The 16549-nt window shown below is 51.4% G+C and overlaps 2 protein-coding genes across 2 annotated transcripts in view; both read right to left on the reverse strand.

Moving 5' to 3' along the window:
* The window catches only part of ZSWIM8 (zinc finger, SWIM-type containing 8), a 14397-nt gene extending 2005 nt beyond the window's left edge, over positions 1-12392 (reverse strand). The window contains exons 1-21 of the mRNA XM_014538407.1: positions 12324-12392; positions 10121-10404; positions 9783-9877; positions 9437-9609; positions 9154-9261; positions 8959-9040; positions 8704-8824; positions 7902-8103; positions 7578-7753; positions 6014-7007; positions 5150-5281; positions 4831-5010; positions 4548-4731; positions 4271-4369; positions 3352-3476; positions 2412-2652; positions 2156-2314; positions 1834-2062; positions 1375-1664; positions 1000-1223; positions 1-486 (exon numbers count right to left, since the gene is read on the reverse strand). The exon at positions 1-486 is cut by the window's left edge and continues 1 nt beyond it. Coding sequence (XP_014393893.1) covers positions 1-486; positions 1000-1223; positions 1375-1664; positions 1834-2062; positions 2156-2314; positions 2412-2652; positions 3352-3476; positions 4271-4369; positions 4548-4731; positions 4831-5010; positions 5150-5281; positions 6014-7007; positions 7578-7753; positions 7902-8103; positions 8704-8824; positions 8959-9040; positions 9154-9261; positions 9437-9609; positions 9783-9877; positions 10121-10404; positions 12324-12392 — 4653 coding nt within the window. The remainder of the gene's footprint in view (positions 487-999; positions 1224-1374; positions 1665-1833; positions 2063-2155; positions 2315-2411; positions 2653-3351; positions 3477-4270; positions 4370-4547; positions 4732-4830; positions 5011-5149; positions 5282-6013; positions 7008-7577; positions 7754-7901; positions 8104-8703; positions 8825-8958; positions 9041-9153; positions 9262-9436; positions 9610-9782; positions 9878-10120; positions 10405-12323) is intronic.
* A 3361-nt stretch (positions 12393-15753) lies between these two features.
* CHCHD1 (coiled-coil-helix-coiled-coil-helix domain containing 1) overlaps positions 15754-16549 on the reverse strand; it is a 1666-nt gene continuing 870 nt past the window's right edge. The window contains exon 3 of the mRNA XM_014538408.1: positions 15754-16044. Coding sequence (XP_014393894.1) covers positions 15940-16044 — 105 coding nt within the window. The 3' untranslated portion in view covers positions 15754-15939. The remainder of the gene's footprint in view (positions 16045-16549) is intronic.

Consider the following 16549-nt stretch of genomic DNA (forward strand, 5'->3'; position numbering starts at 1 on the left):
TGGGTATGCAGAGCTGGGCACAGGGAAGACGGCAGGCCGGGGCATATGAGGCATGGGGTGGGCGGGGTGAGCTGGGTGGGTGAGGTATTGAGGGCTGCAGGGCAGGTGGGGCTGTAGAGCAGTGTAGGGGTGCAGGCCAGGGGAATGACCATGCCCCAGTCCTGGACCTGGATATAAACTGGACCCCACTGAAATGACTGGCACCACTGTGGCTGCTGCTGTCACTGCTGCTGCTGCCACTGTAACCGGCTCAGTCCCTGGGCCCCCCCTGCCCTCAGGCAGCCCCCGCCCAGCCTCCCCAGCTGCCCTGATCCCACTGGCACTACAGCTTGTAGCCCCTTCACGGGCTGTGGATGAGCCACCTGCTGTTTGCTCATATAGCCAGAACCACTGGTGAGCAACCTCAAACAACACTTCGGGGTATACGCCCCCACCCTTAGCCGCCTCTTCCACCGCCATGCAGGCTTTCTCCAACATCAGGTTATCCTAGAAGGGAGGGGCACAAAGGGTTAAGGGGGAAGGGCTTTACTCAGGGATAACATTCCATCTCCCCCAGAGTTGGCTGGTTCCCAGGGAAGCATTAGAGGTCGGGGTCAATGCTCAGAGTCCGTCAGAGCAGTGAAAGCTTCACAAAGACACTGAACAAATATTTGTTGACCAGCAGAAGTCAAAACCCGGGTTATAGTCCCAGTTCCAAACTAATTTAGCCACTCTGTTCCCTCCAAGTCCCATCATGTCCCCAAAGCCTTCCCTAAGTGATCATCTTAGCATGTAAACTATAAGCCTCTATTTCCTTATTTGTAAAATAGGAACAATCCTAACCTCAGAGATGTAAGGTAAAAAGTTATGGTAGCGAAAAAACATCAGTATGTTGTGTCATCATGAGAGGACAAACTGGATAGTTTGTGAATTCCAGGATATGGACTATAAACTTTCCCTATGCCCAAACTCCCTGCCCAGATGCCCCAAAACAGGTCCCCACATAGCCCATAGAAATACCTGCTCCTTGCACTGCACCAGGGCCCTCTGGATCTCATTGGGGTTCAATGCATGGGCATGAGGCAGACAGCTTAGGGCTAGCTCCGCAGCTGCCCTCACCATATTGGAGTCTCGTGCCCGTGATGCCCTGTCAGCCAGGGATGCAACCTCAGGAGGCGTCAGGTGCCCATCCCAGCATTCTACCAGTATAGTCAGGGCTGCACTGCCAATCTCCATTGCCTGGCCTTGGGGGAAGGAGGAAAAGTGGAGCATAAGCACCACTGGGGAGTGGGAATGGTGTCTCTATCACCATTCATCACTAACTCCAAAAGGATAAGGCTCTTCTCTCCATCAATTAATCCCCTTCCCATGCCCAAATCAAAACATTGGATTTACCTGTAATCCAGGAAACGTGGGAAGAATAGGTACGTGAGAGCCAGTTGGGAGAAACAAAATTGTGCAGACCAAGGGCATAAAGCCCAATCTCAAAGGCGCAAAGGTGCAGGTTGCGGTGAGGACCCTGGTGGCCCCCTGAGGAAGATGGATGTGTAAAAATGGAAGTGCTGCTGTTGCCCCCTGCCTTGATCAACACCGTCTTCGCCAGTTCGAAGTAGAAGTGTGCAGCTGCCTCTGACGGCTGATTGGGTACATGGGGGGCATGACTCTCAGGACGGCGGCCCTTGTACCTGAAGGGGCAATGGGGTAGGGATGGGGATTGGGGTTTCTCTGAAATGGGTGTCCAGGTAGGTTGGGAAAGACCAGGGTAAAGACACTGGGGGGACAATATTTGGATTAAACTAGGAATGTGGCTCTGAGGATGAGCCAGATCAAAGATAGGTATTTCTTCCCACTGACCTGCCAACTTCAACTGTCTTCGCCCGGGCCCCTCCACTGGCACTGGCCCGGCGACTTCCACTGGAAGACGAGGAGCCCAGGGAATCTGAGGAAGAGCTGCTGATGCTGTCACTGTCCTGTCCTCTACCCCAAGAGGTGGGGGCCCAGCCCCCTCGAAGTGGCCTCCGGCTTAAGGTAGGGGAGCTATCCGATGTTGTTTCAGGGGCACTGCTGTCAATGCTGGCCATGCCTAACCCCCAAAAAGACAAGTCAGTCTCAGAAACTCCAGAAGTCAGACTTCAGGGATATCCTTCCCACCACGTCATCCCATGGGCTGTCATACCTGTGTGCTTCTTCTTAGGCCGCCCTGGGGAGCCCCAGCCGCGTCCATTGTAGCCTCCACGACTGCCAAGTGCCAAGCGGCTGGGAACCTTCCCTTCTGGCCTTGAGGTCAAAGCTGCCTCAGATGGGAGACTCTCACAGGGAGAATGTGGAGAACTCTCTAGGTGGGAAAAATAGGACATTGGGATTAACCCAGGAAAGGGGATCCCAACATGATTCCATACCATTCATCTCCCTGCCCAGTGCCCCCACCTCACCAGGCACATTCTTCTCTGTGAAGCCCTCAGTGGGGCCTGGCCCAGCCCCTGCCACACTCCCTGGCTGAGCAGACCCTGCAGAGCCTGAGGTCAGTGGTTGCAGGGCCCCTGGGGCAGACGGGCCCCCATGCTTGGAAGGAGACCTCTGGCTGGCTGTGGCTGGGCGGCTAGATGAGTAGAATGAACTCAGGGTCTGTGGCTTATGTGTCTGGCTCTCTCGGTCCAAGAGTTTGTCTAAGATCTGGAGGATAGAGAAGAGGTGACAGGATGCCCTTTATCTCCAGACTCCAATTACTTTCCTATCTCCTGGAAACAGCTTAATACTACCACCTCAGGAAGACTTCCCAGTTGTAATGCTAGGAAAACCTTCTAGAACAGCGATTTCAACCTTTTTCATCTCATGACACCCATAAACTAATAACCAAAATTTTGTAGTACACCAATAAGTAACTAAAACTTTGCAGTACACCCATTAATAACTAAAATTTTGCAGTATTGTTGGTGTTAGCTTTATCATTTATTTTATTTGACAATCTAAAGGAAAAGACATCAGTGCCCCTGACTAAATAGTCAGGTATTGCAGGTTTTAAAAATTCTTGCAGCACACCAGTTGAAAATAGGGGCTGGCTTAAATATCTTGGTATCCTCTTTAACACTTAGTGCAGGGCTGAGTATACCGATATTCAGTAAGTATTGAAACAAGTGAATGAATGACTGACTTTATGCCCTCTCTTTTCTTTTTCCACACTCCTGCCAAGCACTCCTGTAAGAATCATTGGTCTCTCCTATTCTTTATGAGGTGTTGCCAAGATTCCCCACTTATCTTCTATGGGCAGAATAACTCTTCTCAAGAATCACTTTTCATTCTACTGGAAACCCAAGACAAATGGTGGAATCTACTCTCTTTGCCTGTCAAAATCCCAGTTCCTCAGCCCCTTACCTTTTTGAGCTTGGACTGATCATCCTTGTAAGTGATCATTAGTGCCAATGCCAGGTCACCCTTCTCCCGACGTGTGCCTTCACACAGGAGGGGATGCTCTGCCTCACTCACTGTTGTCTTCATGCCTGTGAGATGGAGGGGCTCATAGGAATTGAGAATGACCATAACTCCCAAGACAACAAAGATAAACAGGCCAGGGCTCCTCAGGCACCAGCATGTGAGGTGAGTTCTGGTCCAACCCACATCCCCTATCCCAGGTCCCCACTGCGTATTACACCCAGCCTAGCTAAGATCTGGTCTGCTTTTCAAGACCTTCATAACTTGGCCCTCTCTACGTTCCCAGCATATCCATCACTTTAGGGAAGTTGGGCCCCTCACTCTCACGAAGACTTGATTGCCCTAATATATTTTGTTCCCCTACTTAGAACTTAACTCATCTTTTTTTTTTTTTAAATATACAGAGAGGAAGGGAGAGAGATAGAGAGCCAGAAACATCGATGAGAGAGAAACACCGATCAGCTTCCTCCTGAACACCCCCCACCGGGGGTGTGCCTGCAACCAAGGCACATGCCCCTGACCAGAATCGAACCTGGGACTCCCCAGTCCACAGGCCGACGCTCTATCCACTGAGCCAAACTGGTCAGGGCTTAACTCATCTTTTAAGCCACGTTCCATATTCTACCCCCTCCCTGAGGCTTTTCCTTAGATTTTTGTTTTACTGCCCTTTTAACACTCAAAACCCAGAGCACACATTTTTACCCTAAATTCTTAACTGTCTTTTAGGCACTACTTGGCTCATACATGTCATTCTGGCTTTCCCATTACCATGGAGGCCCTCTGGAACAAGGCCCATGTCTCATGACCTTCAAGGTCTGGGCCAGGCTTAGCTCAGACATGCTCAGGACATTGACATACTCACCCAAGGCAGCAACTGCTGCCTCAAATCCCAGCTCCTCATCCCCAGGCATCTCATTGTTCCAGTTGCGACTTGGGGGCCGGGAACCCGTGGGAGAAACCACTGGATGAAAGTTGGGGTAAGTCAGGCAGACAGAAGTATCATGGGAAAAATGAAAGGGAGAGAACCCAAGACCCTCATCATTCCAGACCCTCCTGTGAAGCTGCCAGATGGGTTTTTCCTTAGAGAAAGCTGCCCCTGCCTCAGAGTTCCCCTCTTGCCGTGGAGTCAGGCACCGTACCTGGAGCACAGAGAACATCAAAGATGAAACTGGCCAACATAAGAGGCAAGACGGGCCGATAGTCACAGAGTGTCCCCTCCCGAAGCTCCTCTGCCCGGCACCGCATGGTGCTCATCTCACTTGGACCCAAAGGAATCTTCTTGAGCAAAGCAGCTACCTCAGACTCTTGATATGCCAGTTTCACCTGAGGGCACAGGAGGGAGATCAGACCTCTAACACCTCAATGGAGATCAACATGTAAGGCTCTGAGATTAGAGTACAAGGCTCAGATAGAACCTCTGACCTCCAAGGCCTTGGTAGAAGCCGGGGGCCGCTGTAGCTCCAAGGCAAACATGCCGACTCGAAAGGCCAAGTTGTGGTGCTCTGGGCGCTCACTTAGCACTGTTAACAGGAAGGCCGCCTTGGTCAGGGTGTTGGTAGCCACCCAGGTCTGACGGCTGGTAGATACCTTGTTCTTCTTGCCCTAAGCAGAGAAACACAAGGAGGCAGGCAGATGAGTCTGGCTCGCCTTGGTGGAGGGAGGAGGCGGCTCTCACTTGAGGTGGGGCATGGGAGAGAGTTAGGGGTAAGTAGGGAGGGGGAGGGCTGGGAGTCTCTCTCACCTTGGCAGGGGGCGGCTCTACCTTGAGGTCGGGTGGGTTGGCTAGCAGGTCCTGGGCAAGCTCCACGGTGAGGCGGGAGGCCTCATTGCTGTAGCCATGCGCATGCAAGGCCTCAGCACAAGCAAATAATACCTGGAGAGAGGACATGGGCACGAGACAGGTTGAAGCCTCAACTTCCAAGGGCAGGACACCATACTCACTCATGCAGCAAATACCCCATAAGTACTTGTTATATGCTGGGCCCTATGCTGGTCCTGGGTATAACACAGGAACTCAGCCTGGTTACCGAAACACACACAAACCTGTGTGAAGCTGGCTACCAGGAAAGGTCAAGGAGATACAGGTAGGTAGGATATCGCATTGGGACTTGGGGTAAAGGGACAGACTCAGAGACTTCCTGGAGGAAGTGATCTCTGAGATCTCTGAGACCTAAAGAAGGGACAGGAGCTCCACCAGTGAGGCGAGGGAAGTCCATTCTCTGCAGAAAGGCCAATCTGTGCAAAACCACAGATGCAAGAGAGCATGGCAAGCTACAGGAATGGTTCACATGACTAAAGTGCACACTACAGACGAGGCTGGAGAAACATGCAAAGATCAGACCAAGTGAACACTCAAACGTCATGCCAAGGACTTTCATTTTTTAAACTAAGGGCAATGGGAAACCACTGGAGTTTTAAGCAGCAGAATAACACAATCAAACATTTCAGGAAAACTAATATGGAATCAGTAAAGAATGGACTATAGGCAGGGAGGCCTACAGGAACCTGCTATAGGATTCTAAGTAATGCTATGGTCCTGACATTCACTAGAGCCAGATGGCCCCTCCCCGCACTGTGGCTAAGGCACCCCTCAGAGTCTCCTCACCTCCATGCGGCTCTCCTGTTCCAGTGGCTTCAGTCCGGCAAACAGGTCGTGCTCCTCCCCAGCCCCACCCTCGGCCTTCTCTTCCTCGCCCCCAGCCCCATCTTGGGCATTCAGATAATACGCCTGGTAGTCATCATCCTCCTCTCCAACTGTAGGGGCTGCCTCTTTGGTTTTGGGGAGCCCACTGCCACTCTCATCTGTGGAAGGGAGGTCGTCCCGGGTACAGACCTCCCCAGGTAGTAGGCCAGGGGGGCCAGCAGAAGCTGTGGGAGCCTCAGGCCCTTCTGAGAAGTACACGCCACCATCTTCTTCATAAGTATCTGGGGGTTCAGGAAGGAAGGCAGAAGGGCCTCGGGAGCCACCAGAGGAAGGGCAGGGTGGTGGGCTCTCAGGGAATCCACCAAAGGTGCTGGCTTCTGCACCCAGGGCCAGGCTACTGTCATCCAGGCTCATCTCAGCCAGATCAGGCTCCAGGGAGCTGTCTTCACTGCTCAGCCGTCGCTTGCTCCCGCCACCTGCTGAGCCCTTGCCCCCACTGCCAGCCCCACCCAGTGCCTTGGCTTTGCCCCCACCTGGACCCATCTTATGCAGAGCCTTATCTCCCCCCTCAGCCGAGAGGCGGCGGGGACCCCTCTGCGATGAGGGGATCCCCTCAGCCAACCCCTTGCGCTTGGCCCCAGGCTCCTTGGGCCGGGCAGCTGGCTCAGCAGGAAGAGGGCGGGGCCGCTCCCGGGGTTCCTCCAGGCCCCCAGATCTGGAGGCACTTGGCCGAGGGGGCAGGGCTCGGGCCCAGCACAGTGCCAGCTTGCGGTCAGTGCCGCTGTAGGTGACACCGGGAAGTGGGTAGGCCTCTTCCCAGTTGAAGTAGCAGGCCTCCACTGCTGGCCGGAAGCCAGGGAAGAGCCGCTCCAGGGTTTTCTTGTGCTGTCCCCGCTTCACATTCTCAATCACCTTCAGTTGCCACTGCCGGAGCTGCGCACACAGTTCCCGGCGGCTGTACAAACAAAGGGGCAAGGCTGCTGGGGTCTACACTCTGCACTGAGAAGGGATGAAGGGGTTGGAGGAGGTATACACCGAGGGGGCATAGGGAAGGACCCACGGAAGAACTTCTTAAGCCAGCCCCACCTACAGACATCACTCCAACACCCAGGGATTTTGGAAGGTGGGTGCTATTAGGGGAGGGAAGGAAGAAAGCCTCTCATTAAGAGGATTCATAAGTCGACTAACCCTAATGCCAGCGGTTCTCAACCTGTGGGTCGCGACCCCTTTGGCGGTCGAATGACCCTTTCACAGGAGTCGCCTAAGACCATCCTGCATGTCAGACATTTACATTACGATTCATAACAGTAGCAACATTACAGTTATGAAGTAGCAACGAAAATAATTTTATGGTTGGGTCACAACATGAGGAACTGTATTTAAAGGGCCAGAAGGTTGAGAACCACTGCTAATGCTTAGCACCCTCACTTCCCTAGCACTAGAAGAATGTGTACAAGGAGACGGGCTCGGTCTGTCCGGGGCTGGCCCAGTCTCCGGGCTGTGGTAAGCATAAGAGGAGACTCACCGCTGGGGGCTGAGTGCAGGGTCCAGCACAGCCAATCTCCACAGTGTGACCATCTCATCACACATGCTGGCACATGCATGGGCTGCCACCTCTGACTGCCCATTGCTACGACCTGTGTGCCCACTGGCGCTGCTGTGTGAGGCTGAGGTGCGCACGCTGTACCACCAACCTGTTATCTGGAAACAAAAAGAGCTCTGAGATGCGCCTAATAGCTCGGAGAAAGAGAGAGTAGCCCTCCCCAGGGTCCCTGTCAGCAAGAGGGAGATGAGGTTAAAAGAAGGAGAAAATGAATCATCATGGAACTACCCAGCTCTGGGGAATTACCTGTTCGTAGGTGAGGCACTGGTCAGTGAGGATTTCCAACAAAGGGGCAGCATTGCTGTCCCTCCGTTTGAACATCTCCCGCACGATGCTAAGCAGGTTCCAGACGCCCTCTGGCTCCCGACCCCTCAGAGGGCGCAGTAGACATGCCCATTCAGCAGCGGCTGGAGGCTCCGTGGAAGACAGATACATGGAGTTCACATCACTGTGAAAGTAGTAGAGCGGAAAGTGATGACCAGGGAGCTGTTTTCACTGCTCAGCCATCGCTTGCTCCTGCCACCTGCTGAGCCCTTGCCCCCACTGCCAGCCCCACCCAGTGCCTTGGCTTTGCCCCCACCTGGACCCATCTTATGCAGAGCCTTATCTCCTCCCTCAGCCGAGAGGCGGCGGGGACCCCTCTGCAATGAGGGGATCCCCTCAGCCAACCCCTTGTGCTTGGGACTGAATAAAGTAGATGAAAGTGCAACAGGGCTTTGACACAAAAGGGGCCCTAACCCAAAATACAGAGTATACAGAAAAAAGGATGTCCATGACAAAAATTCTTAATCTCTCTCTGCCTCAGTTTCCCAACCCCTCAAAGGAAGAAAAATAACTTCTGCTCTACCTAGCTAAAAACAGACCACTCCATGACTACATAAACCTATCATCATCCATTGATTCATTAGTGACATCTGTGTGCCAGGCACTGTACCAGTGCAGGGAATAAAAGAGGGGAGGTGCAAGAATTAATAGAACAAAGGATCTGTCAACAGCCTGAGGGATGCTTCCCTTCTACCAGACACAGGAATGGAAAAATCCAATTTACCTGAAGACCACAGGGGAGGGGCCACAGAACTTGTGCAATGTCTTCTTGATGTTGTCAGTAAGTGTCGATTCATCCAAATACCAAGTACTCTGGTCAGAGGCCGAGGGCCCTGCTGTGGGGTCTGGGGGTGATAGGCAGTCAGTCACCTAGAGATAGGTGCCTGGATTCGCCTGACAACAGCAAGCCTTTAGTAAGTGGCGCTCTGCACTACCAGCTTTCTATCTTCCTACTGTCCTTTCTTCTCACCACACTCACCTGGGGCTCCACACACTGTATTGATGGCAGTTGACTGGGAGGAGAGGAGTTCATCCAGGAGACGCTGGGCGGTGGGGAGGATCTGAGGGGAAAAGGAACACAGGCCTAGGTGACCCAAGGAGGACTGGGCCTAATAGGAAGGCTAGTCATGCAGTGCTGGAGCCAGCTGGAGGAGGGTGTGCCAACCTCACCCACCTGCTGAGGGAGCTCACTGATGAGGTACTGAGCAAACTTCTGCAGCTGGTCCCTCTGTAGCCGAGACAGGGACTCTGAGACTGGGGCCCGCAGGCAGACTGCAGAAGCCTGGAGGGGACAGACAGAGAAACAGAACAACCTGAGAAAAGGCTTGCTGATGCTGGAACTAGAGCTAGAGAGGCAGAGTAGGGGAGGCAAGGGGGCTCACATGGTGGCCAGGCATGCAGCAGAGAAAGGGGGATGGAGCGTAGGATAGGGCCAGGATAAACTGGGAGGGCCTCACATTGTGGATTCGGAAGAGACAGAGTGCCACCACATGGGTGCACCATTTGGCCCCAGCGCCACAGGTGCAGCTGCAGGAAGTGACCCGGCAGCGGTCAAACATCACAGCCACGTTGTAGGCCCCTTTGGGAGGGACCATCTGAGGTGGCACCACCGTAGCACTCAGGTGGAACCCTGAGGAGAAACATGGGTACGGTCAGGAAGAGCCATCAAGACATATCTTTGCCCTCAACGCTAGTCCTGCCGTTATTCAGACAACCTGCTCCAGCTTCTTGCAGTATGCCTTAATTCATAACACAAGGGATGGGAGGAGCAGAGAGTGCCACAGGGCATGATGGGACTCTTACCTATCTGCAGTGGGTCCTTCACAGCCCTCATGCGGAACAGCTGGTCCCCTCGCTGGAACTCATCTGCACTGCCATTGGCCAGGCATGAATACAGCCTGGGAGTGAAGAGGACATAGCCACAACTCAGCAAATAACCTCTACAGACCCTGTCCGAGACCACAATGCCCTGGGCCCTCTCTCCCCAGTATCACTCCCTCTTGGGAAAAATCCCAGGCACTCCTCCTCCCCTTGTCTTCTAACTACAGCTCCAAATACAATATCTCCTTTGTTCGGTGGAAAGCCCAGAACACTGTGAAATATCAGGACCCCACTCCCCACCACCCGTCCTGTAGGCTCACCGAATATCCTCTTCATTCTCAGGGAAGCTCCAAAAAGCAATCCGGAGCTGCAGCTGCTCAGGCACCGGGGGGTAAACTTTCTCCACCACTTCAAATGGGATATGAAATGCCACCTGCTTTGCTGACAGCTCCACCAACGGGATCACCAGTCCATCTTTGGTAATAAAGGTTGAGGTGAGGGGAAATAAAGAGCCATGATCATTTGGTACCAATGCCAGCGCTACATCTTGGGCCCGACCTTCACTATGAAGGACAGGGGAGAGCGGGATGACAACCAAAGGGCCCTCCCGTCAGGATACACTGACGCTTACAACTGCACCTGGGGAAGGGGAGCTAACAACCCAGCCCACAGCCTGCTACCTAAGGTCTAGACCAGTGGTTCTCAACCTTCTGGCCCTTTAAATACAGTTCCTCATGTTGTGACCCAACCATAAAATTATTTTCGTTGCTACTTCATAACTGTAATGTTGCTACTGTTATGAATCGTAATGTAAATATCTGATATGCAGGATGGTCTTAGGCGACCCCTGTGAAAGGGTCGTTCGACCGCCAAAGGGGTCGCGGCCCACAGGTTGAGAACCGCTGGTCTAGACAGAAGATACAAGGGGTACCCCAGAAACTCCTGGTCACACAGGTGTGTTTCAGGAAGCTGGCAAGTCACACCTTTCATGAGCTTCCGCGTTTAATTTCCCATAGACAATTTCCCACGTACGCAGCACTTCAGATTCGTATTAACTGTTAAGGTCTCTCTGACATGCTCTTCTCTAACTGCTTTTGTACTACCCCTTTTTCTCTAGATGACTCCAGGCCTCTATTTAAGGAGGGCAGACAGACCAGAGCCCAAACAGAGGGGCCTTCAGAAGCCAGAGAGGCTGCACTTCTTTGGGGCACCAGAACCCTGGCTTCCCACAGTGGAAGCCCTGGGGCAGAGGGAGAGCAGGCTCCCACGGAACTGGAGTCACCTGGAGGAGGGTGGAGTTACCACTGCAAGTTTTCCCATCATTTCAATCAAACAGCAGTGGAATACAACAGACTGCATATCTCACCAAATTGTTAGTCAGATTAGAAATAAGATCAGAAATCATGGAGCTGAAAGGAACTTTTAAAAAAAACAACAACAACACATGCCCAAGCCGTTTTGGCTTAGTGAATAGAGCATCGGCCTGCGGACTGAAGGGTCCTGGTCAAGGGCATATGCCTGGGTTGGGGGCTCGATCCCCAGTGGGGGGCGTGCAGGAGGCAGCCAATCAATGATTCTCTCTCATCACTGATGTTTCTATCTCTCTCTTCCTCTCCCTTCCTCTTTGAAATCAAAAAACAAACAAGCAAACAAACAAACAAACAAAAAACCCACGTTAATCTCCTTATTTTGCAAATGAGCAACTGAGGGTAGCGGGGGACACAGGAGGAGGGTGGGGGAATGACATGATGTCCTAGATTTTAACCTGTTCAAGATACCAGTATGTTAAAAATTTTCCCCACCAGGACCTCTACTTCTTTCAAAGTGAGGGAGCTCTAAGTCTCCAGGCCACCCACACGTGCAAGCGTGAAAGAGGCAGAGAAGCCATGAAGACCCACAGTGATGCTGTCTATGACCTGAGTGTGCACGTGTGTGCGTGTGTGCCCACACAGAGCAGATGCTCTCTCGTCCACTGACGTGGAATACTGCCACTCCTACAAAGTAACACAGGGACACGTCTCCCTGTCCCAAGGGGGGCCAGAAATCTCTGTAGGGCGGTTGGAAAACAGGACTCCTGCAGTAGCCAGAGCAGAAGCACAAGCCAAACCCCTCAACTTCCAGGAGGCCCAGGACACAAACTGTGCCCCGAGAACGGCCGAGAAAGGATGTGGTGAGTCCTGAGCTGCTTTTACCAGCCCCTTTAAGGCAAAATTCTTCCCCGCACAACCAGTTCACTCTCCGCAAGACCCCAGGATGAAAGGAACTCGGTGAAAAGCAGGAGGAGTGCTCGCAAGGAGACTCGGGAGACAATTACCCACCACCTCCCCCAGGGCCCAGGTGACGGGAATCTAAGGCTCTGATGCAGGTCCCGGGTTTGGCTGGTGACAGATGTTCAATGTGGCCGGGACCAAGCGTCCGATCGAAACCTGTGCAACGAAGGCATCGCCTCGCACGGACCAGTCCGGCTCCGCTTTCTTCCGAGCGTAACCCCTTCCTGGCGCCGCGGGGCTCAGGGATCGCCACCCTCAACGAGAGGCCCCCGATGCACTTTGCAGGGGGGTGACCTCCAATGGCCACGTCCTCACAATCCATCCCTCGCCACGCTCCTCGTGGGCTGGGCTGGGTGAGGATCCCCAAGTCCCGGAGGACACTCTTTTCTGCCCACCTCTAAGGCCAACCAACGACAAGAGATCTACTTCCTGTCCTCATAATCCTATCCTACGCAGGGTTTCCCAGCCGTCGTCCCAAATCTCTCTCTCTCTCACACACACACACACACACACACACACACACACACACACACACACACGGACACGCTGTTGATGACAAGCAGGAATCTCCTAGGTTCTCCAGACACACCCTCAAGCCTCCATCGGAGTGGCAGGGAGAGGAGGACGTCCCCACTCCCAGGCAGGTCTCCAAGAGCCTCATCCTCCAATCAGCTCCTCTGGTTTGGATTCCTGGACTCTGGCAAGAGCCCCCACTTCTGTTCCTGGAAGCAAGTGACCAAGACTCAGTCACTCTGGGAAAGCAGATAATTTGGTAGAAGACACGTGGTCTCACATGACCAGAGGGGTCCCCACTCTCTGCGCTGTCACATGCAGGTCCAAGCAGACCTGACCCCCAGCTCCAAGGACCCCGTCTCCTCAAAGCTCAGAGCTTTGCCCCTGACACTGGGGCCCTGAGACCTCGGAGAGGGTAGCTCACAGCTGAGGACATGGCTGATCCCTGGGCTCCCCACCTCAGCCTGTCCTCCTGCCGGAAGGCCACCTGCGGGAAGGCAGACCGGGGCCTCATGCAGAGCAGCCTCTTGCCCGGCCAGTGTGGCTCAGCGGTTGAGCATCGACCTATGAAGCAGGAGTTCGCGGTTCAATTCCCCGACAGGGCACATGCCTGGGTTGTGGGCTCGATCCCCAATGAGGAGGGTCCAGGAGGCAGCCGATCAATGATTCTCTCTCATCATTGATGTTTCTAAGTTTCTCTCCCTCTCCCTTCCTCTCTGAAATCAATAAAAAAAATATTAAAAAGAAACATACAACAACGTGTCTTCTGATTTGATGATGAGGAGCTGATTCGATGATGAGGTTCTTGCAAACCCACCTGGGAGTGGTGACATCCTCTGCTTCCTGCCACTCAGGGGCTTGTGGGTGTGTCTAGGAGATTCCTGCTTGTCATCTGCTTGTGTGTGTGTGTCTGTGTGCCCCCATCAGCTGATCTGAACTTCCGGCCGCGCCGGCCACCACCACTTCCGCCCTCGCGCGCCCGTGGACCGGACCGAGCACGGGCAGATGTTGGGGCCCTGTGTGTTTAATTGCTGCATTTCCTGCTTTATTCCTGAAACCCACCCACAGATACAACAAAAGGAAGCCAACCCCTACAGGTAAACAAAACGACTACAGATCCCAGCAATAACTCGGCGTCCATCATGTCCCCAAGGCATAAGCATTCGCCAAGCACGCCGGGAATCGTAGGCTGTCAAACAGCACAGCACCATTGGGTAGTTATTGTCCTAACTCCGGATAGGGCCCTGGGGCCGCTTCGCCTTCTGGGAATTGTAGTCCAGAAGCCTGTATGCCAGAAGGCTTTATAGGCTCTAATTGTAGAAGCACCAGGAAAAAGAAGGCGTTTGATTTCAGGAAATGGTTGTACTTTTTGTCAGTGGGCCGTTGAGTCTAGGGGTTCTTAACCTTTTTGTGTGCCCCGGACCCTTTAGCAACCTGGTGAAGCCCCTGAACCCTTCTCAGATTGTTTATAAATGCACAAAAGTTCAAGAATTATAAAGGAAATCAATTGTTGAAATACAATTATCAAAATACTAATAAAACAAATTTGTAACACAGTAATATTTATTTGCACATTAAATAAGATCCAGCAGCTACCATAATTTTGAAGCTAGTGATGAGCATGATACTGAGGTATCTGTAACAAACTATAATATGATTTGAAAATATTTATTTCATATGGTATTGCTAATGACACTGTGGTTTATTTCCCACTCTCTTAACTGAAATGCTATATCAGTTGTGATTAAAGATAAAATTGTTTTCCCGTCCATGTTCACAGAAATCTTATTGGGCCATCTATTGACTCTAGGTTAAGAACTCCTAAGTCTAGTCTAAAGTGCCTAGCCACTGAACTTCTTCCTATTGCTAAAAGCCTCCGCTGGCAGAACCAGACAATTGCTAGGTGCTCTACCTATCTGGTATGAGAACTATAGGAAGAGGTAGCTCTGGGGGAACAGGGAGGCAAGCAAGACTCCTTTATCGTAATAATTATCCCACTGGAGCTTTAAAAACCCCACTGATCTTTTTGTCCATGTAATAATGCTGGAAGGTACAAAGAAAAGGTTAACTCAGTTATGACAGAAAGGGCAGAGTATACATAAAATGCTATACAGTTGTTTCTAATATCGGGGGTGGGGTGTCACAAAAATGCTTTCAGCAACTGGGTAACTTAATGAGAGATGTAGACAGGTGACACACAAAGGTAACTGCCAATTAAGTCACAGTTTCACCATTTGGAGGAGTCTAGTGGACAGGTCCCTAGAAAAGGATGAACAATAATTGATTATTGCCATGTGGTAATGAGAAACTAGGGTTACCAGATCTTTTCTTTTTTTTTTTTAAAGAAAAGCTAAAAAATTTACTTCTATGACATTAAATTTTTATATATTTTTAAAGAATAGGGAGAAGAGAGAAACATCAGTGGGAGAAGGTAACATCCATCGCTGCCTCCTGCACCCCTTACTGGGGATGGAGCCCACAACCCCTGCTTGTGCCCTGACCAGGAACCTTTTGGTGCACAGGAGGACACCCAACCAACTAAGCCACACCAGCCATGGCACATTTTTCCTATTTTAAAATGTGATCAGCTAGCCCTAACTGGTTTGGCTCAGTGGATAGAGCGTCAGCCTGTGGACTGAAGGGTCCTGGGTTCAATTCCGGTTGGTGGCATGTGCCTTGGTTGTGGGCACATCCCCAGTGGGGGGTGTGCAGGAGGCAGCTGATCGATGTTTCTCTCTCATCAATGTTTCTAACTATCTATCCCTCTCCCTTCCTCTCTGTAAAAAATCAATAAAGATATTTTAAAAAATGTGATCAGCTAATATAAAAACAAATGTTTAACTATGTGGACCAAATCAAATACAGTACCTTTGGGTCACTAGTTTGTGAAGTTCTGATATCCTGGGAATACCTTGCAGGGGCTATGCACAAAGTAGGTAGTCACTAAGTATTTACAGATGATGGCAAAAAACTTTGTATTGCAGGCAGACTTCAACACCCTTACTGCATCCAAAGGCAAGGGCACTAAATGGTGTAAAGGAATTCAAATGCAGGATAAGACAAAGGTTTTTGTCCTGTTCCTGAGGCAAATCAGAGAGCAAAGAACTTCCAGAGGGGAGGATACAGGATTCAAGTATGGAGGGAGTAGCTAATCCATAACAAAAGCCAAGTTCTCTTCAGAGGAGTTTATTTCAAGATAAAGCATAACTTCCACCCAGACATTAATTCCAAAGGGTGAAAAAAGTGTTTCGCCACCTTTTACCCTTCCAATAGAGCATGGCAGTGCAAATGTCTCTAAAATGCCTCTGTATATTCTCAGAAGCGACAGTCCAGTCATTGAAAATGTTTCTCCATTTTCAGCTGAGATGTGATTTGTTAGGAAACCTCTGTAACAACATATTCACTTTCTGGGGGGGTAAATTCCCATACTCTCCCTGGATTGATCTCATCTTTCGGGCTGCCTGAAAACACAAAACAAAAACAAAAATGACAGCTCTCAAGTCTGTTCTGACCTCGGACAATGGTTCTCACAAAGCCCCAAAACACATGAAGCTATTAACCACCCCGGAGAGATGTGTCATCTTCTCAGTCCCCTTTCAACAATAGGGACAGGGGACCGACACATGACTGCAGGGTCGGAAGCTACCATGCCAGCTAGCAACTAATCCTGGGCTGGAAACCAAGCCATCTGCCCACCATCTTTCGTTCTATTTCAGAGAATGTCTATTTGAGCAGCAATTTAAATTTTGCAAATTGGTTTCCCATTCATTCCTTCATTGGACACTCACAAAAATCTGTGAGTATTAACATTTAACTTCTTTTTACATCTGGTAAAGCTCAAGATCGCAATGCCTTCCAAACCTGACCTTCCCCACTTTGGCGCGGGTGAAATTTCTCCCAAACCTTTCCTCGCCTTTTAGAATGAGAGGGGCTTTCTTACCACCTAGCAAGAGGCAGTTGTATCCC

This window comes from Myotis brandtii, unplaced genomic scaffold (genome assembly GCF_000412655.1).
Source record: "Myotis brandtii unplaced genomic scaffold, ASM41265v1 scaffold190, whole genome shotgun sequence".
NCBI lineage: Eukaryota > Metazoa > Chordata > Mammalia > Chiroptera > Vespertilionidae > Myotis > Myotis brandtii.